Genomic DNA, 25,355 nt, shown 5'->3' with positions numbered 1-25,355 from the left:
GAGTATAATCAATTCGCTGTAAGTGTGCATAAAGAAGACGTATGTGAGAATATTCATTTTAATAGAGAAAAGAAAAATTATAAGTAAATTAGAGAAAAGAAAAACACTTTCAATCAATTTAATTTAAATTTAAAATATGAAAAAGTTTTGTATTTACAAATCAATCAATATTCAAAAACATTAAATGGAAATCAAAATAAACAAAAAGTATAAGAAAACGATAAATAATTTTAAACAAATTTGACTAGTTTTAGACTGTAAATATCCTAAAGACAACTTTAGGATATTTACATGAAATCGCGCTATAGTGTATAGGAAAATTACATATTCCCCTTCATTAGAAAAAAAAATCTTCCTTGAAAATAAATTGAAATTTTATATTATTAATGTTCAGACTTCAAGAATCCGTGGTACAAGATTCTTAAATCTTTCCGTGGTACAAGAAAAATGTCGCTATCTTTCTGCGCTTGCGAAATTTAAAAAATGTTTATTGTTTCGTTACAATAAATGGTCTAAAAATGGAATTTTTTTATAAAACAGGGCCTTAAGGTTGATTTACTTCTACAGAAATAAATTTCTATTTAAAACCTATTTGCGTATAAATTTCAGCTTTCTTTCTCAAAGGATGTACAAATATTGACAACAGACACACGAACAGATGGACGTACCCGACTGGAATAGTTTATTCACACTTCCCCACTATGGAGAAATGCGCTCCCACCGAAAACTGGAAATCCGAAATTTGGTGCCATTACATATACAATGTGGTCGTACAAAATATAAGAATAAGACATATGCAATATAACAATATCATAATATAAACTCCACAAATATAGCCGAAAAATGCTAAAATAAAAGTTTTTGCACTCATGTAACATTCTATTCCGAAAAATTTATTAACTGAAACAAATTTTTAGTCCGGAAAATACTAAAGTGCGATAAATAGTGCATATAGTAAAATATTTTTGAGGAAGTGCGAAGTGCTAGTAAGATATATTCAAAAACAGTCTAAATTAATAGTTTCACAAAAAAGTTTGACCTATATTAAATCTCTTTTCTTACAAACTTATTTTTAATTTCAAGATATCAGCTTGCATTAAAAACATTGGGTGCCTTAAGTTCTCATACAAAACACTCATGAATGTGATTTTGCTAAAATTTAAATTTATTATAGATTTCATTGTTCTTATAAAATTAGGGAAAATTATTTGTAAAATTTGAATTTTGAGGTGCCTTATATTTTCAAAACTACAAGCTACTCTAAAATTCTATATAAAGAGAAAAAGTAACAGTTAATGATTGCCCTAAATGTGTGCAAAAAATCGATAAATTTTGGTAGATGAATGAAATAATTTAAATAATGTAGTAGATTGTTTTTAAAAACTGTATTTTCAATTGCTTAAGGGAAAAGTATTACAAACTATCTACTGGTTTGATCAAATTTTATTACCTTTCTTTTCAATTTAACAGAAATGTTTCACGTTTTAAACCGTTACATAGTAATCGAAAGTTACATTGAGCATTTCTAAATACTGCCTTCATGAGCTGCCTTTGCTTTTTAAATATTTAGAAAGTGTACTGCGTATACTATTTTAATTAACAAAAAACTCTAAGTTGTATACACTCAATCATTTACTTAAATTTTTACAATGTGGGAACTTAATTTAAAATAATTTCAGATATTTTAAACTTAAAACAATTTATTTCTTAAATGTAAGAGTTGTGTGCTCTGGAATGTATCAGGAGGAAAATTAGAAGGAGCAGGATATTTATTATGTCGGACAGTAGGGAATTTCTTAGGACCCTTCTGATGTAGTAGGATTCAGCCTGTTGAAGGAATGCATTGACATCCTGGCTAAGCACAACAAATTAACCTTGATGTGGGTGTCAGGATTTGTAGCGACGCGAAGAAAAATATTAGGCAGGTGAAACACCCTGTATGTAATTATAGATATATATATATATATAATAAATATAAAGTTAATTAACAATAAATGGTTAAAATAATAATAGATAAATATAAAATGAAAGAACTATTGGAATAAAAAAAATTAAAATAAAAAATCAAATAAAGTGTTTCAATAAATAAAATAATAGGTGCCGACGACGACCACAGACTCTGCGGTGTGGATGGGAATAAGAGAGCTGATATTCTTGCCAGGGGGGAAGCGGCGGCTTCCTTTTATTAGGCCTTTTCCTTTTATTAGGCCGGAGCTATGTTTTGGGGTGCCCTGTTTGGATAGGAGGAGCGGGCCAGGGTTAAACACTGAAATGGCTGCCTGGGTCTGTCGGACTCTTAGAAATTTGTGCCTTCTCTGGGACTGGGGGACGGGGTCTGGCCATGTTCAGTCGTCCAGATTTGAGGCTATTAGTGGAGGTTCTCACTTGACACTGCCTGTAGGAGTCTGCTGTTTATGCCTGGAGAACGGGGAAACCATGTAGCACTTGTTGTGTGAATGCGAGGCGGTTGCTAGACTGCTTCTTTGGGGGTGGCTTTGTGACCCCGGGGAGGTTCTTGCAGCTTGATGTGGCTGGCATACTGCGGTTTGTGATGGGAATCACAAAAGATCCTATGAGTCGACATGAGCAAGGCCTAAGGGCCTCGGTTCCCGGGAGGAAAAACAAAAGTGTAATTGAAATGTAGCGATCAATTTGGTTTAAAATTTCGTATGTCAGTATACTTCTATAACAAATTTACGGCAGCATTCATATGATTTGTGAACAGAGAAATTTTTAACATTATAAAAGTTTTACCAAAGTTGTAATGTGTGCCGCATTTGATTAAAAATAAAATCACATGTTGAAAATTTAGTGTGAACTTTTAGGCACTTCAAATAAACTTGTTTACGCTGGATTATTACTCTAGATGAAGCATAATGACAACATTGTCAAACACCCAATCGTAAAGACTCCTTGAAAAACATGCAAAATTCTATTTTAATCATTGTTTTGAAATTAATAAAAGTGTGTGTTCTTAAAAAAATAGTCATGTGCAAATTAATGATCAGAATGACATGAAGTCTTATAGTTTATGATGTTAAGGATAGCATCCGAAATATTATTATAGATGTTACTGACTATTGGAATTATATTGTAAAATCCAGAATAATATAAGTATAAAAATTGTAATTAAAAGAGTTAATTTACTTTTTTGACAAGATATCAAAATATGAACTAAAGTAGAGGAAATTTTAATCGATTTTAAGTTTAACATTTTGTTTAATTCATAGTTCCTAAGGGTTTAAATTAACTTTTTATATCTTAGTTATATTCCAAATTAAATAACCATTGTAATTTTTAATATAACAGATAGTATATAGTTGTATACATCAACATACGATTTTTTTATTATTATTGTGGGTTGCCAACTTAGGAAATTCACAAACTGATAACATTGACTGCCATTTCCTTTATATAATAAATTTTTTTTTCTTCTGTTTTTTGGGCATATAGACGTAATACACATATTAAAAAAAATTCCCATTATCTATCTTTATAACATGGATATACCATACAAAAATAATAATATACCAAAGTTGAATATAAAAGAGTTAATTTAGTAACAAAAAATAACTACTTTCCCTGCTTGAATAGTTCGTTTATTCAAAAGAAAAGCAGAAACAAAAAAAATGTATGATAATAAATTAATATAATAAGTATGTCTTTTTTGGTGTGGTAAGTGGTGAGAACTGAAATGATGTCTGAGCTTTTTCTTCTGTAATTTTATTTTTTGAGCGTTTCAAATGAACCACTGCCAGATAATAACTATAGCGTTTTCAGTAATTTTTTCTTTTTTTTTGTTTGTTTTTTTTTTCTTGTTATGCAATTTTTGTCGTTAATTTATTTGCGATTTATTTACATTTATTTTGAATTTTGTTTTTTAGTTTTTATTTTATTTTGATAGCGTATTTTTCAATTGTGTACATGACTCTTAAATTTTAAAGCAATTAACTGAAGAAGTGTTTTATACAAAAGCGTCAATATTTCTTGATGAAATCTTATTATTTAGTTTATAATATGATCTAATGTACATTTTACTTTTTTGATTTAATTTGTGGGGAAAATAATGAACTTGGAAAAACCACAATGTAAATTGTAAATACAATATAGCCGCTCAAATCGATATTTAAGTTATTTAAGAACGAAAATGCCTTTTTTCAAATTAGCTTAAATTGAATAAAATTTTAAAGTTTGCTGGCTTCCAGATTATAACCAGTTTTATACCACCTTCAAATTTCCCTCCTTCCTTCTAAACTTTATTATTTTTACTTAAAAGCTGCATTGAATTTATCAAAATCTTTGTCGAGGCGTTTTTTGTTTTTTGCTTGGCAAAGACAATATAGAACGTGATATTTGGCCTACATATACTAATTATAGTATATATAAGTTAGTATACTAACGCAGTTTTTACAATATAGAATTCAGCTATTTGATTGTTTCTGTTAGTGAAACAGGTTATTTTGTTTACTAAGATTAATTTACGATCAAAAAGTTTTACTAAAACAAAATAGTAATACATAGTGAAATCTAAAGCTAAAAAAGTCTAAATATTTACATTTTTAAGTAAAAATCAAATCTAAGTAAAAATTAAAAGCTTAAAAAGTTTCTACGCGTCTGAATCTGTTTTATTTTTACGTCCTCACTAAATGTATGAATTTTATTGCCAAAGGAAAAAAATTGATTATATTTTTTCATCACTCCAAATTGCGTATTTATAAATGTTAATGTATTTTATAAAACAGAAAAATAAAATTATTTAGGTTCCAACTAACACAGCACACTGTACATGTTTTAGTAGAACATTTAAGTTCAAAAAGTCTATATGCTTATTTGTTTTAGGTAAAGTAATTAAAGTGTTCCGTCGTGACGTCACAGGCAAAGATAATTTCCTAAAAGAAAAAAAACAACAACAACAAAGAATGCAAAGTTCACAACAATAACATGATTGTACTTATCTGATGAATTAAATATGCATCCAACTGCGCAAGTTTTCTGATTTATACTGACCACGTTGCAAACTATGAAGGAGTTTATGTGTTGGTACTAAAGATTTTTTTGAAACTTATTATTTGAAACAAGATTTTCACTAGGGGCTCATTTTAAATTTTGTTTGTCTGTATGTCTTGTTTGTCCTGTATGTCGTTAGCCGAAATTTAATTTTCCAGATCCATTCCCCTTAAAGTTATCATTTCACGAAATTTGTAAAATTTGAGTTTTCAGTTCCATATATTTTGGAAACTTCAACCTTTTTCAAATTTCAATATAATCAAAAAGCTAACGCAAAAAGCCATTCCACCAAAGAACATAATTACCTACTCTAAATAACTTATTTAAACGTCGAATTATGCTATTATGTTTATGCTTACTTCAATTTTTTTCTTTTGGCCATGCAAAATGTATGCAATAATTCGATATGCATTATTTTCAAGTATAGGAATAAGATTAATTTATATCATGTACTAGATTCTTTTTTAAAGCTTGTTTAAGGGAAAAGTACTACTTTAAACACTATTTTATTAACTTTATTTTTTTAGCACTTTTCCAAAATAAATTAGAAAAAAAGTGCTTATTAGTTTCATACTGTCTGCTTCTACATTCTTGAAGATAGAACGGTGAAATTTCATATACGTACATATGATCCTTATCCAAAATAAATTTTTTTCCAAATTTTGTATATCGTTTTCTTTTAGACCACCATTTTGGACATCGTTTTTCTTCTCAAATTTTGGCAGTGCTAATGAAATTCTATGCTATATTAGAATAATAAACTAAAAAATTCTATATTAGAATTAATAAATTGCAAATTAAAATAAAATGTCTGATCACGCTTGTAATAATAATAATAATGATGACATAAAAAATTTAAAAGGTACTGCAAGTATAATATATTTGTGCGAAAAAATATTTGCATGCGTAAGTGGAAGAACCATTCACTTTCACTATTTCAAAGTTGATATTGATAAACGTATAATGGTAGGTATAAAACAGGTGTCATTCATTCGTATTTATAATTACACGAATTGAAACTTATTAAAATTTTTTGTTATAAAACAATACGTGGTTTCCATAAAGAAATAAAAAGTATAATTAATTTCGTTACTCAAATAATGAGATGTTTTTGTGGAAGAACAATAATTTATTTTTTTTTTGTCTAATTAGTTTATTGTGTTTGTTTCAAGTATTAGATTTACTAATTTTGATTTTACATATGAAATGTATTAATCATATAAAAAAAATCGATATTTCGTGCTGTTGAGAAAAATATCTACAGAAAAACAGCAATTAAATTTTTCATATTGTGACATTTGACATTTCATTTGACATTTGGCATTTTTTATGAAAAAAAATGGAACAAGGTAAGATCCAGCTTCTTGGTATAGCTTTGTCCTAATTATTAAAATTTTATAGACAAAGCTAAAAAGTTTTTCTGAAATTTAAAATTATTATTATTTTCCATTAATAAAAGACAGCGAATTTATTGCAAATATTATTCAAGCACTGTATATAAACAATCAAGTTTATAGTGTGCATACATATTTACATTATATTTTAATCAACTATAAATGAAAAGCACAAAATAAAATATCACTGCAAATCCAAAACATAATTATAAACTGAACGACAGATACCATATATTTTTCAAATATTATTGGTTCGAATCTAAATGAGTTTGCAACTCAACGAGAGTGTCACACAATTTAACAATTTTAAAGTCGGCTGATACGTAATAAGCATGTAATATTTACTACTGAGAATCGATTCGAGTCAATTTCTGACAAGGTTGGGGTACGTTAAAAAACGTTGTTGTTTTGACAAAGTTGGTGTACAGGGTACGTTCAGTAAACGAGTAATTATCATTTTACATATTGTTAGGCCAATTTAAATGTATATAAAGTTAGGTAAATTAAGTATTTAATATCAAAATTAAGTACGAAAGACATAGTAGCTTTCTCCCTAAAAATAACTTAATTATGTTTTTTTTACATGAAGAAACGTATTTCCTTTCAAAACTCGCCATATTGAATTCGATGCGATCACAATTCCTCCCTCGATTGAATTAATTTAAAAGTATGGTAACACCAGTTTTATTATAAAATTGTAGAGACTTTCTTTGTTTTCTCTTTGTCGTCTCACTTATAGTTTCTTTTCCTTTTATATGCTCAAATTTTTCTTATCAATATTATTTATTTATTGTTATCGAGGTTAAAAATTTAAACACTCAATTTTTTTTTTCATGAGTATTTTAAAATTTTTTTGTTTTCTTATTATTAAATTAAATTTTTAAACTGAGAAATTTTATTTTTAGTTTTTCTTAAATTCAGAATGAGTAATTGAATGAGTGTATCAAATCATACGTTTCATGAATAACACATTCATATCATACGTATACGTTCCTTATGTTTTTGTTTTTCTATTTGCATTCACTAGCTGAGAATTGAGAGAAAATATAAATAAAATAAAAATTCTAATAATATTTACATTTTAAAAACTTTAAATTTAGTTGAAATTTAAATTTCTGATTGTAAGTGCACGTTTTGAGGAGCGGATACGAAAAATTACATATTTATCAAATTTTGGTGCGAATATTTAATATAGATTGTCCGTTTTTGTTACTTAGTTTAGAAATTTTATATTAGATGGTATTTAAAATTTCAACTCTAATAAAGTACAAAAACTAAAAAAAAAAAAACAATTATTTTTCTAATTTAAAATATTTAAAGTAATTATTATTATATAAAATAAGAAAACATCAAGATGAGAAATTCAATCGTAGAGGAGGTAAGATGAAAATTTAGTATATTTTTAATTTTTACTAAGGAATGCAGTTTTTTTTTGCGAACTATTTTAAAATTAATCAATTAAGTCAATTGAATTGCAATGCAATTTGGCTCATTTCCTACCAATTTTTTTAGTATTCTTATTATCGTATTTTGTTTTTCGCTATATTGTTTTTTCGCATATTTATTTTTAAATTTGAATAAATCACCTATATTATTAAGTATAATATTAGCAAATTAGATTATTCATTTATATTCTATCTTTATCATTTTAAAAAATTCAAACATTATTTAAAAACGTGGGGGAAGTAGGTGATGTTACAGAAAAAATTTATTTTTTTCTCTAATAAAAAGTGAAATATTTTGCTATAGATGTAGGTTTTTATATTATTATTGAAATATTGAATGAAACACCTGATCATCCAAAATTATTTTGCCTGCATAGTGTACACACATAAAACAACCAGTTGGAAAAAAAATAATAAAAATATTTTCATTATTGAAAAAATTTTGAAAACTTAGTTTTTTGGGACTTTCATTTATGCATAAAACTTGATATGGCACATGGCATTTTCAAGAATCTCTTAATACTTTTAGCACTTTAGATACATGCAGCTTCCATGTGAAATCATATATTCAAATGACATTCCAGTACAAAAGGTATATTGAAAGCTGTTTAAAACTCAATTCATAACGCTTATCCAACATTTTTCGTCAGAAGTACTCGTATTTCATTCATACAATTATTGCTTAAACTTACTTCAAATTTTCTTAATTAATATTGACAAACGAAGTCAAATAGTTTTTATGAAATATTGAAAAGCGTATTAGTTTCGCTTTATTTCATTTTTTAAAAACGATGTTGTATGTAAATAATTAAAATTATATGTATATTGTATATGTACACATATGAAATGTGCTAACTTACAAAACTTAGGTACACAGACCATTAATGTATACAAACATACATAATAAGTATAAATATGCATGATATAGTGGAAAAAAGTTATCACAACTTTCTGAAAAGCTATTCTATTTCAGAATTGCGGTTTGATTTCACTTAAATCAAATTCTGCGTACGGTCTCTATAACATAGCATCCACAAAAACGTCATTATCAAATTTATGAATATTATAAATGTAGGTGGACAGGAAATTATATGTTATTGAAAAATGTACTCATTTTCTTCGTGAAACGTTTTAGTAATTTTGCGCATATGACATACATTATCATGTATATAACATATATATATATTCCTTATTCTACTTCTTCTAGAAATAAAATGATCGAAATATGGATAGTGAATTTATAGAAAAGAAATTTTTGAAAATTTAGAAAATATGAATTGCAACATTTCCTATTTTTAAATTGCATTATTCATTATATTTTTTTATATTTTATAAAATTTAGAATAAAAATAATAAGTTTTTTCGAGATTTTATTTATGAATAATATTTATAATAAATATCATGTGTAATTCTATTGGTTTATATTGTACAAAAATGTGTATGTATAAACGAATATTTGTATATTTTTAAAATTTAAACGACGCAGGTTGACACAAGTGTTTAATGTTATAAGTAGGAATGTAAAAATATTTGAATTTTATATTCTAGAAATTGAAAAGGCAGGAAATTAGAAAATTCTAATGTTCTTCTATTCATTACGTTTTATGTTATAAACTTATTATCTAAAAAAACGAAAAAAAACTTAATAAAATTCATTTCTAATTTCGGCATGAAATTTATAAGCACATTATTTATTTTGTTATTGCTTGAACTAGGAGATGGAAAATATAACAAAGATTGATATGAACATAACAAAAATATTTGACGTCAAAATATTAAAAGAAATCATATTTGTTTTTTTTTTGCTCTTGAAAATTACATTTCAAGCTTTAAAAATTATTTTTAATTGTAAAGGCAATTTCTTTTTTCTAAATTATTACAACGATAATATTTATAAATTTATTATAAGGTGAAATTTTCGAATTGTGTCGATATATTTATTAGCAATTAAAGATGCCAAAATATGTAACACAAATGCCATAAGGTCGAAAGATTTTATTCCTAAAATAATAGAAACAAATTTAAATAAAAGCGAAAAAAAATAGAGTTGACCATGTCAACTCTGTGATATCCGTACGAATTTGTTATTTTATGTGCGAGTAAATATCGAAGAGCTTATTATGGGGCAGACTATGATTTTAAGTTGCCGTATTACCGTATTAATTTATGCAAAAATTCAGTACTGTGATTTCAATATTTTCTAAGATATGGCCAAACTACTGTTGTATGGCATATTATTTTATTTTCCAAAATTTCAGTTATATAGGTTGAACAGTGTTCAAGTTGTATGGCAGCTACCAGAAGAAGCCAAACAATTTCAATAACATTTAGCAAACGCAATGATCCTAATGATATGTTCGGTTACAGGAAATTTCATAATACTATAGCCTTTATAATTTCCGAGATATAGCCCAATAAATTTTGAAGTTGTATGGTTGCTACTCGAAATAATATCTCGATCATATCTAATTTAAATAGGATTCTGGCATTTACTATAATTAATCTTTTATGAAAATTTGGTGAACTTAGCTCAATTAGTTTATGAATGATCTTTGGGACGGACGAACGGGCAGACTGATGGGCAGACAAAGCTAAATACTCCCAGAATTCGGCACTGATCAAAAACATATGCTTGAGTCTATATATCAGACCACTATTTCTTAGCGTTACAAACGGTAAGGCAAATTTAGTATACCCTTCGAACATATATTCGTTATAAAGACCTAATAAAAACATAAAGTAAAAAAAGCAAATATAAAATGTAATAAGAAATTTTATAGAGTATAATCTCTTTAATTTTTTCAAATTTCCCTATGAACATTTAGATACATAATGTTATATATAAGTATTTATTTTTCATGCATTATTAAAGGTTTAAATGATTAGGTACCCACTCAATTTTAGATTAACCTACAAAATTTTTCTTAAAAACCAAAAATGTTTAACATTATATTAGTAGCTCTTTATCATTGTTACAAAATCTAGCTAATCACATTTTGTTATCAATTAATTTAATTCATTTATTTAAAATATAGTTGGAGGAAAATGGTTACTTCATAATTGAAGATTTTTTAACGCCAGAAGAAATTCAAGAACTTTATGAAGCTGGGAAACAATTATGTTTAGATGCACCAAAAGAAGACCGAAAAGTTTTTAGTACAACTAAACAGGCTGATTTTCAAAGTCGTGATAAATATTTTCTTGAGTCAGGTGATAAAATTCGTTACTTTTTCGAAGAAGGTGCCGTAGATGAAAATGGTGAAGTGAAAGTTGATCCATCTGTTGCTCTTAACAAGGTAAAAAAGTTAAGAATATTAATTATTAACATAATATATTTGCATGACAATAAAAAATATTCATCATATTTTAAGGTCGGACATTCCTTGCATAATGATATTGAAGTTTTCAAGAATATCACTTTTAGTGAACGTGTTAAGGAATTTTGTTGGCAATTAGGTTATAGACGACCAGTTATACCACAAAGTATGTACATTTATAAGAATCCAGGAATTGGTGGTGAAGTAACACCGCATCAAGATGCGACATATTTATTTACTGAACCAAATACTGCCATTGGGTTTTGGATAGCTTTAGATGATGCTACCATACAAAATGGATGTTTACAATTTGTAAGGGGATCACATAAAAGTGGAATTCATCGTAGATACATCCGGAATCCAGATAAAAATGCAAAAGAACTTTTGATTTATGATAAGCCAGCACCGTATTATCAAGAATCAACATTTACTAAAGTACCAGTGAAAAAAGGTAAATTACAAAATTTTGATAAAAAGTATATTTTACGAAAATCACAAATAAACTTATTTTTTCATGAAGGGTCATGCATTATCATCCATGGTCAAGTAGTGCACAGAAGTGACCACAATCGATCAAAAGAGAGTAGACATGCTTATACTTTCCATGTTGTTGAAACTGATAATACAAAATGGTCGGAACAAAATTGGTTGCAACCATTGGATGATAAACCATTCCCAGTGTTGTATGAGGGAAAAAAATAGATGAGACTTTTTACAAATATTATAGCGAGATATAATAGAAAACCTTACGTCAAATTGTATAAGACATTTTTTTATGTACCTAAATATATTTTAAAATTGTGAATATTAAAATATTAAAACAACTTTTGATAAGAAAATAAGACTAAAAATTTTTTTTGGTATATCGTTGTTTCAATTTATTTTGACCAGCTACACTTTCAGAGATAAGACTTTATAAATATTGAAAATGGTTATGCTCAGTGATTTTCTTATTATCAAATGTGTACATAGCTATACATTCATTTTGATCAGTATTCATAATAATAATAAGAAATATACATATGTGTAAATATAAATATGCATGTAAATAATTGAAACGAATGGTGAAACAATATTTTAAGAGACTGGTCAAACTTATTGCATCACAATTTAATGGTTATTAAAGTCTAATTATCCCTGACATCAAAAATTTTAAAAATACCGTATCGATACAAAATTCAGCAATTGCCATTTGTAAGCTGAATTCTGCATTAATACATAGTATTATTACAATTTCGACCTTAAAGTATATATAACTAAAAAAATTGAAAAATATTAGTCCCCCATTGCAGAATATTTTAATATTAATCGCTTAGGTTTGCCATCTAATAAATTAATTAAATGAGATTATTAAAGCTTACTATCAACCGTTGACAACTCACACAACTTGTCTACAAAACTTTTCACAAACGATCATTTGGTGTTTAAGTGAACGAAGAAACTAAATTTTGAAGAAACTAATGAGTGTGAAATTGGAATGAGTATAACAAAAGCAAATGTGTTCTAAATTCAAACATTTCATCGTAAATGAAAGTGGAATATTTTAGTTAGTGTCACAGGCTATTGATTAATTTATAATATCTCAATTTATGTAATGTTACAGAGCAGTATATTCGGTTTTTCAAACTGAAAGTCTAACCCGTATAGAAGCATTTATATTATTTTTTCGTTTTAAGTATCATATGGGTACTCAATTGAAGCAAAACAAAAAATAACTTTCAGCTTAATATTAAATTGCATTTTCTCAGTAGCAACATTCATCCAATACGAAATATTTCTCTAGATGTTCAATAATGTTGTTTACTGTCATGAAATTATCAGTCGAGTTGAGATATTTTTCCATTTTAATAGCACTTTTTCAAAAGAAATTTAAAAAGAAGTTCTTATTATATTCATTCTGTCCGACTATCTGTGGACTCGTTTACAAAACTATTACACCCTTAAAGATAGAGAGTTGAAATTTTATACTCGTATACACCTAGATCTTTAGCTAAAACTCATTTCCGTATAAGAAAATTTTTATCTATCTTATAAGAATGGATTTAACTTAAATAACGTAAGAGCTAGATTGCTTTTTATATAAAAGCAATCTAGCTCTTACGTTATTTATATTATTCTATAGATAGCTAGATTCTAATTTCAACTGTTGAAGGGAAAAGTGCTACCTTACAAACCATTGGTTTGAACCAGTTTTTTTAGCCTATTATTATTGATACATACACAATGTGCATATGAACTATCGTTAATTTCTTTTATGGTAGCTGTTATCTACCAATTTGTGATTTTAAATCTAGTTATGTATGTACCTATGTAACAAAAGTAATAACATACATATTATAATGTAAATATGTACCTATATGTTATTTTGATGTCTCTTAAATGAAATAAAATTATTTGTATATAATGTTACAGATAATAATATTGTATATAAATAGAATTTTCAAATAAGTTCATGCAGTAATTCATTTGGTTTACATTTGTAAAGAAGGAAGAGCTTTTTCCAGCTTACAATTTTTTTAAAACAAACATGTCATCTGATAGTAAGTATAATTTTAAAAGATGTTTAAAAATATTACTTCAAGTAATTTTAATTTAATTTTTTAACGAAAGCAATCAAAACTGCATTATTACAATTAAGTGTACTAGAGAATAAACAAGAAAATATCAAGAAAGCGATTCGTTTTATTAGTGATGTAGTAGCAAAAAATCAAGTTGAACTAGTCATTTTACCAGAATGCTTCACTGGATCATATAATGTTAATGATTTTGCATCACATGCAGAATCTGTTCCAAACGGAGAAGCATGCCAAGCTTTATCTAAAATTGCAAAAGAATTAAAAATTTATATTATTGGTGGCAGTGTTATTGAAAAAGATTTTAATGGAAAGTTATACAACACATGTACAGTATGGTCACCCACTGGCGAATTAATTGCAAAACATCGAAAAATTCATTTGTTTCATGTTGAAATTGACAAACAATATTTTGGAGGATCAAAATTTAATGAAGCAATCGCTTTAACACCAGGAAATTCATTTACAACAGTTATGATTAAAAATAAAAAATTTGGCATAGGTATTTGTCATGATATACGTTTTGATGAATTGGCACGTATTTATAGAAACGAAGGTAAACTTTCCATAGAATTGGTAATAAATGTTACTATGGTGGTAATAACTTTTACTTTGTCTAATATCTTAGTTATAATAATTGTAATTATTGTTTAACGTTTTAATAGGCTGTGAAATGTTAGTATATCCTTCAGCATTTTGTACCTGTCAGGGTCCAATGCATTGGGAGTTGCTGCAAAGAGGTAGAGCAACTGATAATCAACTTTATGTTTGCCAAGTATCAGTTGCTAGAAATCCTACAACGGAATATGTTGCATATGGTCATACAATGTTAGTTGATCCTTGGGCTAATGTAGTCTGCGAAGCATCTGAGAAAGAAGAAGTTTTAGTTGTTGATATTGGTAAGAACGTTGTACTTAATTTATTCAATGCCACTTTCATATTTATTGATTTCTTTTTAAGATTTCAAAAAAGTTCAAGAAGTACGAAGACAAATACCAATTTTTCCAGAAAGAAGAACCGATTTGTATAATACACTTAAAATGTAAATTTTTTTACAGAAATATCCAAAGTCACAATTATTAACATCACTTTGAAAGAATAAAGTTTTTTTATATCCATTTATACATTATAATGTAAACATAGAAAGACACACTCATTTCAAATGTTTTTGTAATTTTTTTGATTAATAGAATAAAATAACAAACGAAATTAAAGAGTTTTTTATGTGTTCTCCATATTTCGATTGAGATATCGTATATTGGTGCGAATGTAGAGTCTTATCTATACTATATTACATTACTAAATTTTCAAACTGCTTCTTGAGAATTTAAAAGAACCCGACTGCTCCTTGAAGATCTAAAAATATATGTTATGCGCATAATAGCATCGTACAAATCCATTTTGTATAAAGCGTGAATTGGAATCCACATTTATATTTTTATGCCAACTTAATGGGGCTAGTTCTTATATATGGCACGTCATATGTATAAAATAATTTTTTATTTTACTTCAATTTCAAAAAAAAAAATCATATTCACAATAAGCTTTTTTATTTTTTTTTTTTGAGATATGTTGAGAAAAAAAAGGTTTGTGTACAAACTAAATTCACTCACAAATCAGAGTCTACATAGTTCTTGATTGCATGACGAAAAGGCGCGATGAAAAAGCAAACTATTTATTGGTATAAAAAAATATGTATAAGAAATAGTTGTAAATGAAACTACAAAAGGTTGTTGAAATTGCTAAGAGAGAATTCAAAAATATAAAAGTGAAGTTTTATGATTTTTTTTCTACCTAATTACTAATAGATGTCGCTGTATTCAGTTTGATATCAAGTTTTACACAATCATGTACATACATTATTTCGTACAATTTTAAGGCTGCAATAATATGTAGGTAAATAATTATAATATGCTTTATTTTTTGACTTTTCCAAAAAATTTTTGGAAAAAACTGTTTCTTAGTTTCACTATGTTTGTCCGTGGAACAGTTTAAATATATAATGTAGATTTTACAGAAACTTATATCTGTAGAAGACAATTTCATATCTGTTCCCCTCTATAAAATAATAGGCACCCAAAGCCATAAAAATGCCACTTATTAGATTTTTTATTGAATTTGAACCACAAAAAATATTTTAACCCGTTTTTTGTCAAAAACTTTTAATACATTTTTTTACAATTTGATATCGTTTTTTTCTAGACCGTAAGTTAAAGGGGTCTGAAATTTTAGCAGCTTGTATTATTAATAAAATAGTTTATTCGTTGGAAGAAAATTTTTTCCATCTGTATGCTATCAAAACTTATAATTGTTTATCCAAACTCATGCAATTAACCCTTGTATTCGACCGCTATTTTAATGCCTCTTTCAATATTTTTTTGTCTCATTCTAAATAAGAATAAAATTTAGTATAAGAATGAAAATTATTTTAATATTGTAATCAATTGTTTATAAGAGCAGAGCAGCATATTTTCACGTGTTCAAGCGGGACTTTATCTAACTATATCTATACAGTAAATTTTTTGATAATTTTTCTTTGATCTTTGTTGTATATTACAAATATATTGTACACTTATATAATATTAGAAATGTATTATAAATTATTTTACATAATATATCTTTTAATTTCAGTAATATTAATAAACAAATAAAAAATTCTATAATATTCTATATAATGGACACTATTGACTCTAAAGTACTATTTTAAAAAGTGAAAAGAAAAAGCGAGATACACGATTAGGCTGTAAATGTAAGATTAAGTCTAACGATTGTTTATATATTAGACAGAAATTATCTAATAAAGCTTAGACTTTACGCTAAAATATAATAAATTTGCTAGAAAAACTATAACCAAATAAAAGTCAGGTGTTCCACAATTTGTCGCAATTTTAATTTTATAAACTCTAAATTTTACAGTAAATCTGATGAGAACACAGAAATTTCTATTATTGCCTTTTTACTCACCCACTTCCTCCTCCTCCTGTAAATAAGAAAAAGGAAAAAATTATGTAAATCTGTGTACAACCAACATGTTTAATTGTGTGTTTTCTTCATATAGCATAGTTAATATTGGGAGAGAAAAAGGACATTGATATTATCGCCAGCTGAGTTAGATTAGTTTCAAAGTATGAGTGAAACGAGCAAATATGAAGGATTTATTTTTTTTGTTGTTAGTTTTAAAATTTTATTATTATTTTTATTGTTTACAATTACTACCATTATGTAGATCTGGAATACACTATAATATCGAAATAACGAGATTAATGTCGTATATATAAACCAATAGTCATAAGATTTAATAGTTAAATAACTTTGTACAAATCTACCTACATAAAATACCTAATATTTATACTTTACTTACGTTACATGCAAAGAATGTTATGAATAAATTAAAAAGAAAAGAAAAATGGGAAAATATTTCAATTTAAAAAAAAAGAGCTTTTTGCTAAGAATTTTGTATAATACAAGGTAAAATTTAATATACGAAAATATTGAATTTTATTGATTTTATGATATCGGAAATTGAAATAATATTTCCGATATTGAGCTAAAATAAATTTTAACGTTTAAAAACTGTGCTTTTGCGTAATTAAGATTCTCTAATTCACTAATGATTCTCTAATTTTAACGTTTCTGTCCATTCATTTGTCTTTTTACAAAAGTTCTGTAGCCATTTTAGATAAAAAGCTAGAATTATACACAAAAAAAAATTTTTATCCCAGAAAATGTGTTCTTTAGCAGAAAATTTTTATTTATATTTGAATTTGCTCAACTGTGACACATTATGGAGTGGACTCTACGTGTTAATATTGAATTCATTTCAAAAACAAATTCTTTTTATAAAAAACTCTGTATGTCGTCTTACCTAACCTAATCATTTCAAATGCGACTTTTTAAATTATTAGATTAGTTAACTAAAAGTGCTTAAAAAATATTGTTATATGTATACTTAGAAGAACAATAATAAGAATGTGGGTCCATTATGCTGAAAATCAGTTTTTAAGGTATAATAAAAAAAAATTCACATTCTTGTAAAATTTTATTGAATTTAGAATCGAAACGAAACTCTTTGAAAGAGAGTTTCGTTTCTAAAATTAATATTTCGACTCTAAAATGAATATTTCGAAGAAAGAGAAAAATGAATATTTTGAATCTATACCTCTAGAAAAAGACTTTTGGAAAAAAAAAATGGTTGAAATACAATGATTATACGAAAAATGAAACTTAATAAAATTTTGTAGAAAATAAAAATCATCAATAATTTTTATCTTCATGATTGCACTAATTACGTGTTGTCATTACAAAATTACTGCTATTTTATTGTCATAAGAAGCATATTATAGCAGAATAATAAATGCATGACTAAATATTACTTTCAAGTGAGAAGCAACCAATTATAAATTGCGAAGGCCATTAAATCCCCCTCCAAAAATAAAATAACAAAAACAACAAATACTGATTGACAATAGTTAAGAATTCTTCAGATCATTTTATAGAACTGTTCTAGAATGCATTCTATACAATTTCTGAATTCTTATAAAAAACTTAATCACATACTATAATAAAATAATCCGATTAGATTTAGGCTATTATAGCTGTAATAAATCATTTTTTATTAATGTTCTTTTATTACTTATTATTTTTATAGAATTGTACATTAGCAGTTATAGTCTGATAAATTAAAAGTATACCAATCTATTATAATAAAAATTGCAATGGAGATCTTCTTTTAAGTGGCGGTACCTATATGATGGAAAATCATAATTACTTGTATATACTTTTTGCATAAAAATAGAAGATGAAGATCAATAAATAAGTAACCATTTGAGTTTATTTTAGAATGAGAAAAAAAGAAAAGAAATTGGGATAGAAGAAGGATAATAATTGAAATTATTTTTATAGTACCGTAATGCCGCATCCGAACTATTTAAAAATGTTAAAAATTTTTAATCTCAGATAAGTGTTTTTTTTTTCTTTTTTTATTTTGCTTTTAATATTTTCTCTCATTTTTTTTTCTCAACCGTTATTTTAATTGCTATTCAATGCTTAATTATCAGTCAATCATCTCGCTTTTTTTTAATAGATAATCGTTTTACTGTTATAATATTTTTATGTAATTTTATTTTTAATAGGTAATTGCAAAACAATAGAACGTTATAATTTACAGTGTTTCAAAATCTATTAATGATGCTTAAGGAGGAATTGTGAAAAATATTTTTATATGTATATAGGAACGGATTCGGACTCTGAAATATTGATAAAAAACTTTCTAATTTAAATGGATTTCATCATTAGAATAAGTTAATAATTTAATCGTTACACCACTGACTATTATAATAGTCTTCCATTGTGTCGGATAAAAGTGCTGTGAATAAGTGCTTAAATTGTGTTAATAGAAGTGCTGTGAGCAACTATGAAATGCTGTAAATGATATTATATAAGCTTATTAGAAAAAAATTTGGGCAAAACCACCCAAAATTAGAATTATTTCACCTAAATCAGGTCTAGAGTTCAAAAAGCCGAGTTTGTAATGAAATGAGAATTCCAGATTTTTTCATGATTTCAAGAAGCTGTGTTTGTAATGAATTGAAAATTTTATTAAATTTTCTTCTTAAATATAAGAAGCAACCTTAACTGCAATCTTTTATTGCAATGCCAATTTCTTTCGAAACCGCTGTTTACACTAAGAACTTCATTATATACTACTAATGAAATTTATGTGTAATCAGATTTTAACACGGCGTGTTTTTAGTTATCATGAAACGTAGAACACAAAAAAAGTAAAATATTTGCGCTAGTATTCGTTCATCGATTTTGAAATATTTTTTCCCTTAAACAAATCTATCTATCGTCGGACACATTCGTTTTTGGTGCATAAGTGTTTACAAATTTTCGGGCTCATTGATCTAATAAACATACATATAGAAGACAACTACGAAAGTGATTATAAAGGTATATTAGAAATTTCATTATGATTGCAAGATACTAAGTTTTCGGTTTCCTTTTAAATAAATTTTATAATAAATTTTATGTTTTACATATGCAACAATATAAATTTTGATCTTAATCATTGGACGTTTATGGACAATAAAGATAAAAATAAATTTTAATTTGTCATAATGATTTGGTAAAATTACTTTTGGATTCATCCGTCGTTTCATGTTATAAATTTTAATATCAGTGTAAATTTTAAATATAATATATTGATTAAACTGTGACACAATATTAAAAAATACCATCTTTATGTATGCCCCCTTATGTATCACTCTATGTCAGTTTCAATGTAGTGGTTGAATACTATACTGGAATCAATTTTTTATATAAAAAAAAGTATTATGGATATCGAATGGAAGTCTTATTTTTCGCATATAATAATTTGAATTATGTTTTTTTTTCTTTTTTTTTGTATATTTCCTTTACCCGCCCATAAATTTTGATCTGGTAGCTTATGCAGATGTATTTACGTTAAATATTTTTCTTGTAGATTATATCAATGATGCAAAATAAGTCCCTTTTGTTCTGACCATTTTAGTATTTTTATATTTTTTTTCATTAAGTTTCCAGAATTTTATGTATATTTATTGGGATACGGAATTTATGGTTTGATACGGATTTGGAAGGAATTTTATTCCTTTATGTTTATGAATCTATATTATTATTAAAATAATATTGTATATGTGATTATCCGTTCTGAATGTATGAATGAAAATTATATGAGTTTAAAGAAATATTTTCGCTAATTGATTTATTTCTTGATATTAATGAAATAGAAGCAAAATGCTGATTAAATATCACTTTTACAAAACTTAATTTTAAATTCATTTCAATTATTCTTTATAATGACAATCATTACTTCATAATATTTAGCGGCTATATACACCCTCGGAAGTGGAAGGACGTTGAAAAAACATTTTTCTATATGAACAAAATATTTTCCTCTTTAAATTCCCAAATGCTCTAATATGGTTTTGAATTCAATTCACCTTTGACATAAACTATTTTTTTAATGCTTAAACTTTGTTTAACCATTTAACTCCTGAACCGTATTTAAAAATATATCTGAGTTATTTGACTTAAAAGTAAGTTTTAAGAGCACATATAATAAGTTCTTAACTCAAAATTGATCTAAACTCAATATAATTTCTTATTTGCTCAAACTAATTTAGAAATCTACATTAGTTCTGCTGCTGAACAAGGCAAATTGATTTCAAATAATGTTGCATGACATTGGCTGGCACTTGTTATTTCAAATTTAAGTTTAATTTCAACTTAAAAACTCTTGAAGTCTAGATCATAATAATTTCGGAATGTATAATTGATCACGGTAATTAACCTATAGTTACTGTTTTTAACTATAATAATTTTTTACATTTATTTTTATTTAAATTTAGTGCAGAACGTGTTGATTTTTATTGATTTTGGCAAATTTATATGCAAAAGTAAAAATTATATTGAAATTCAATATATAAAAATATAAAACAACAAAAAAAAAGAAGAAAAAAAATCTTATTAGCTTATTCTATACGACAGGAGGGAGAAAGGAACAAAATCTTTATAAAATTTTTAAAATGGTTGGTAATATGGATAGTTTTTCACCTAATTTGGTAATATGATTAGCTTAACTTGAGCGCTTTGTACCTTGCTTTCTGTCTTTGAAATTATCTTTCAGTCGCACAGATTTTAGGCCCAGAAATTTTGAGATAAGTGGTAGATGCTATTTAATGTAAAGTTAAGCTTATTTGTAAAAGAATTATACAGCGTGATTGATTTATAAGTGCCCTGCCATCATTTAAGACATTAAAAATGCATACAATTTTTGTTTGAACCTAAGTATTAAATCTTATAGGTTTCCAAGGTACAAACAGGAATTTCAAGGAAATTGAGAAATATTTTGTAAATTTCTTCAAAAATTCCCATATCTTAGATATACTGTTAAGATTTGATTAGTCTCAAAAAAAAATTTTATCCAATTCTTGGTATTATGCCTTTAATCATAATGCAGGTGTTTCATCTTGTTATATTTTAAGTTCTTCTATTACATCTAAAATTTTAAGAAATTGCAATGAACTTTTTAACGTTTTTCGCTTAAAAAGTTCTTACCATCTTGCTTAATATTCGAAATATTTTTAAAGTATTGTTCAAGCTAAAACATGAGCGGAAAATGATTTTTAATTTTTTGATCTTTTCACTTCTTTCAATTTGACCTAGTTTTATCCTATTTTTGACTTAAAATTTTGCCTAGAGAATTACTCCAATAATTTTTTTTTTGAACATGCATCTTTTGAAATTCTAGTAGTTTTTCACAATTATACGAGTAGCAAATTTATGTATACATATATGTATGTGTTTATGTAAAACATTATGTTGTTTTTATACTATATTCTAATGTAGAAACATTTCTTATAACTATGACAAACACATTGTATATAAAGCCAGCACAATTTATGTACATTTCCATAATCTATATATCCACGTAAGATATATAGATTCATTTCATATAGATCTAAGTACAAACTAAAGTATGTTTATTTTTCAAGAGTACCTACAATATAAAAAAGTTTAATTGGATTATACAAAAGCTAAAATTGAAGATGAATAACTTTCAATTTTTAACGTGATTTATTTTAAAATTTTTCTGTTAGAAAGTGATTTCAATGGGTAGTCATTGAATTAAATTTATAATAAGCAAAATCACGAGAGAATTGCGAGAAATAAGACGTTCTCTTAAATTTGTTGTAACAAAATATTTTTTAAATTAATTGTTAGACGCTATCCAATTACGGAATCAATGAAATGTTCAATTTTAATTAAATTGTTATGCTCATTCATTTTTAAATCTAAAGAAGGAAATCTTTTAGCTTATTTGTCTAGACTTTTGTTTTCTAATTAAATTGAATTGCTGATAATTTTGTTATTATCCAAGTTATGCTGCTGGCGTTCGCTTTCTGCAACTTATTTACAATAGACACGTGGATTTGATATATTTATTTTTACCGACCGTATTGTGAATGGAAAAAATTGATGGAATTACTTGAAATTTGATATATGAGTTCTGGTTGTTACCGAAACTAACCGGCGAGCATTTCAGGGAATTCGGGTAGCACAAAGCGAAACTCTACTAAGAGCCAAATTTACATTTTTGTAGGTATGTAGAATATAAGCTTACTAATGCCTTAAAAATTGGAAAGAAGTATTTAACAGACATTTTTATAATATTCTGTAACACTTTTACTTAACTAGACAATACACATTACGGTCGGTTATATGCTGATCTCATCAGATTTTTTTTATTTTGACTTGAAAAATATTTTTACGTGAATAATAAATGAACTATAAAACAATGTTCCATGAGCAAATGACGTGTCAAACGAAATGTCATTTGAATGTTTTTTTTTTAATTTCGACTTTAACTTAAGTATTTCGTAAACTAAAAGACAATCATTAAAATTGATGATATATAATTTGAAGGATAATTTCATAAACAAGTTCACCAAACTTATGTCACTTGTATAATATTTTCTTGAATTCACTTGTGCCGAGCGGCAAGAAAAAAAATAAAAATCAAATGATTTTCATAACTCAAGAAGGAGCTTGGAAAAGGTGTTGAACTGTTTACACTGTGCTAGCTAACTGTGCTCAATCACTAGCTATTCTCGTGAGGCTGTAGCCTTTTATAAGCACGAGTATGCTACATAGGTACATCAATGGTTTACACAAAAATATGAGTTCATTGAATATTCGTTAAATGAGCTAAAATAAACGAATGATATATGGAAGAATTTTTAAAAGTAAGTATACTTTTAGTACCTAGATTCTTATTTTGACCGGTACATTCCTTTTGAGTTAGATTCCTTCTAAACAACAAACTAAGGGTTATATGTTCGTCATATTGTTTTGTATATAGATTTTAACCTATAGTCCAATTAGTATTTTTGATTAATTGATACATGAGTACCTATATACTATTAGTAGCTTCTTACAATATTAAATATACTTTTAACACCTTGAAAATTAGAATGATTTTTAATTAAATTTAATAAATTTAATTTCGAAAATTTCTCTATATTCATAAATTAAATTTTTTGCGAGATTATGTATCCCGCATTAAATATTATTTTGAAATACTCATAAATAATTCCATATAGAAATAAATCAATTTATATAAATGTTTATGTCCGAAAATGTCAATTCGGTTTATCGTGTTTTTAGAATATTTATTTGTATAATGTAATGATATGGAACAGTTATAGATTTAAATATTCTTGCATCAGTTCGTTTTATTTAATAAATTATAAGCCGATATCATTATAATATTAGTGTAGGCCATTTGTTTATATTTTTTTAGAAGGACAAGATTATAATAACTATTAGTATGTTAGTTTAGATTATATAACTATTTTAAGCTTGTATATTATAAAATATATGAAAAATATGGAAAAATAAAAAAATTGAGATAAGATCTGCTATTCAGGTAGATTGTGCTAAAGGCATTAATATAGAAAATTTATTTTGTGAAAATTTTATATAGCACTTCGGTATTTGCCTCGCAAGTTATTGAAATACAAAGAAGTATAATATACAATATTTTCTTAATTTTATAAGCTCTTTATTTCTCATGCCAGAACTTTATTATAAAACTATACTTTTTAGGAAAAACTATTATATATTTTAATTTTATTTGACTCTAAGTATACAAGTTTAAATTTAAAGAGCAAAATTGAAAATCTTGTCATATTTGTAAATGAATGATTTTGAGAATTGTATATAATAATTTTACTTAATTTGTTTTAAGAAATTAATTTTTGAGTAATACGCAAGAAACGGTTAATGGAATACATTAATTAAAACTTAACCCTGAGCAAGATTATGCATTAGTGTATATGCTAGTAATTTGCAATAATTTTTAATGTTACAACAAAATGGTAAATATTAAATGCGAAAAATGTTCGCACAAGTTAATAGAAATCTTAAAAATGTTTGCTTGCAAAACAACATTTGCGGCTTCGAGTGAGATTAGGACCTATTTAATTTTTTTCTTAATTTTTTTAAATTGTAATAGATTCCTTGAATTATGGGCTCAATACTAAATAGATATTAAAATAGAATATGGTCACCCCGTAAAATGCCAGAATTATTATTTAACAATCCTAACATTTATGAGCTTACATTTACATTATACACAATTTTATTATTTACATACAAAAAGATATGAAAAAACAACATTCTATAAATTTTATATTTCCTTATTATTCGAAATAGTCATAGAAATAAAATCGATATCATTATATCATTAATCATTTGAAAAATTTTCCATTTTCATTCTTTAATACCAATTGAAAAGCAGAAAATTAATTCCCTAAAAAAAATTTTACATGGATTCATTTACGATATTGAATAACAATAAAATTAAACATTGTAGTAGAAAATTCCGTTTATGTACAAATAATTTTCTATATTGAAATAATCACAGATAAAATTAATATGTACATGTACACATGTGTCATACATAATAGTATATAATAATATTATTACTTTTATTATGTACATATTTCTAATATTGTAATTGATAGGATCACGAGTATTACAATAGGCTGAAAAAATGCAATTTACAAATTTTCA

The 25,355-nt window shown here is 26.0% G+C and overlaps 2 protein-coding genes across 2 annotated transcripts; both read left to right on the top strand.

Annotated features, from left to right (window-relative positions):
• Positions 1–7,507: 7,507 nt before the first annotated feature.
• LOC129610584 (phytanoyl-CoA dioxygenase domain-containing protein 1) lies at positions 7,508–12,026 on the top strand. The gene is made up of 3 exons (XM_055523193.1): positions 7,508–7,779; positions 10,882–11,142; positions 11,218–12,026. Exons 1-3 carry the CDS (start codon positions 7,756–7,758, stop codon positions 11,863–11,865), a joined length of 933 nt encoding a protein of 310 aa, XP_055379168.1. The 5' UTR covers positions 7,508–7,755; the 3' UTR covers positions 11,866–12,026.
• A 1,585-nt stretch (positions 12,027–13,611) lies between these two features.
• On the top strand, positions 13,612–14,955 carry LOC129611810 (omega-amidase NIT2-like). The gene is made up of 4 exons (XM_055525172.1): positions 13,612–13,703; positions 13,774–14,292; positions 14,402–14,635; positions 14,697–14,955. Exons 1-4 carry the CDS (start codon positions 13,691–13,693, stop codon positions 14,780–14,782), a joined length of 852 nt encoding a protein of 283 aa, XP_055381147.1. The 5' UTR covers positions 13,612–13,690; the 3' UTR covers positions 14,783–14,955.
• Positions 14,956–25,355: the final 10,400 nt, after the last annotated feature.

Source organism: Condylostylus longicornis, unplaced genomic scaffold (genome assembly GCF_029603195.1).
Source record: "Condylostylus longicornis isolate FDR11 unplaced genomic scaffold, ASM2960319v2 ptg000004l, whole genome shotgun sequence".
Taxonomy (NCBI): domain Eukaryota; kingdom Metazoa; phylum Arthropoda; class Insecta; order Diptera; family Dolichopodidae; genus Condylostylus; species Condylostylus longicornis.
This window is presented reverse-complemented; position numbering and strand designations above follow the sequence as displayed.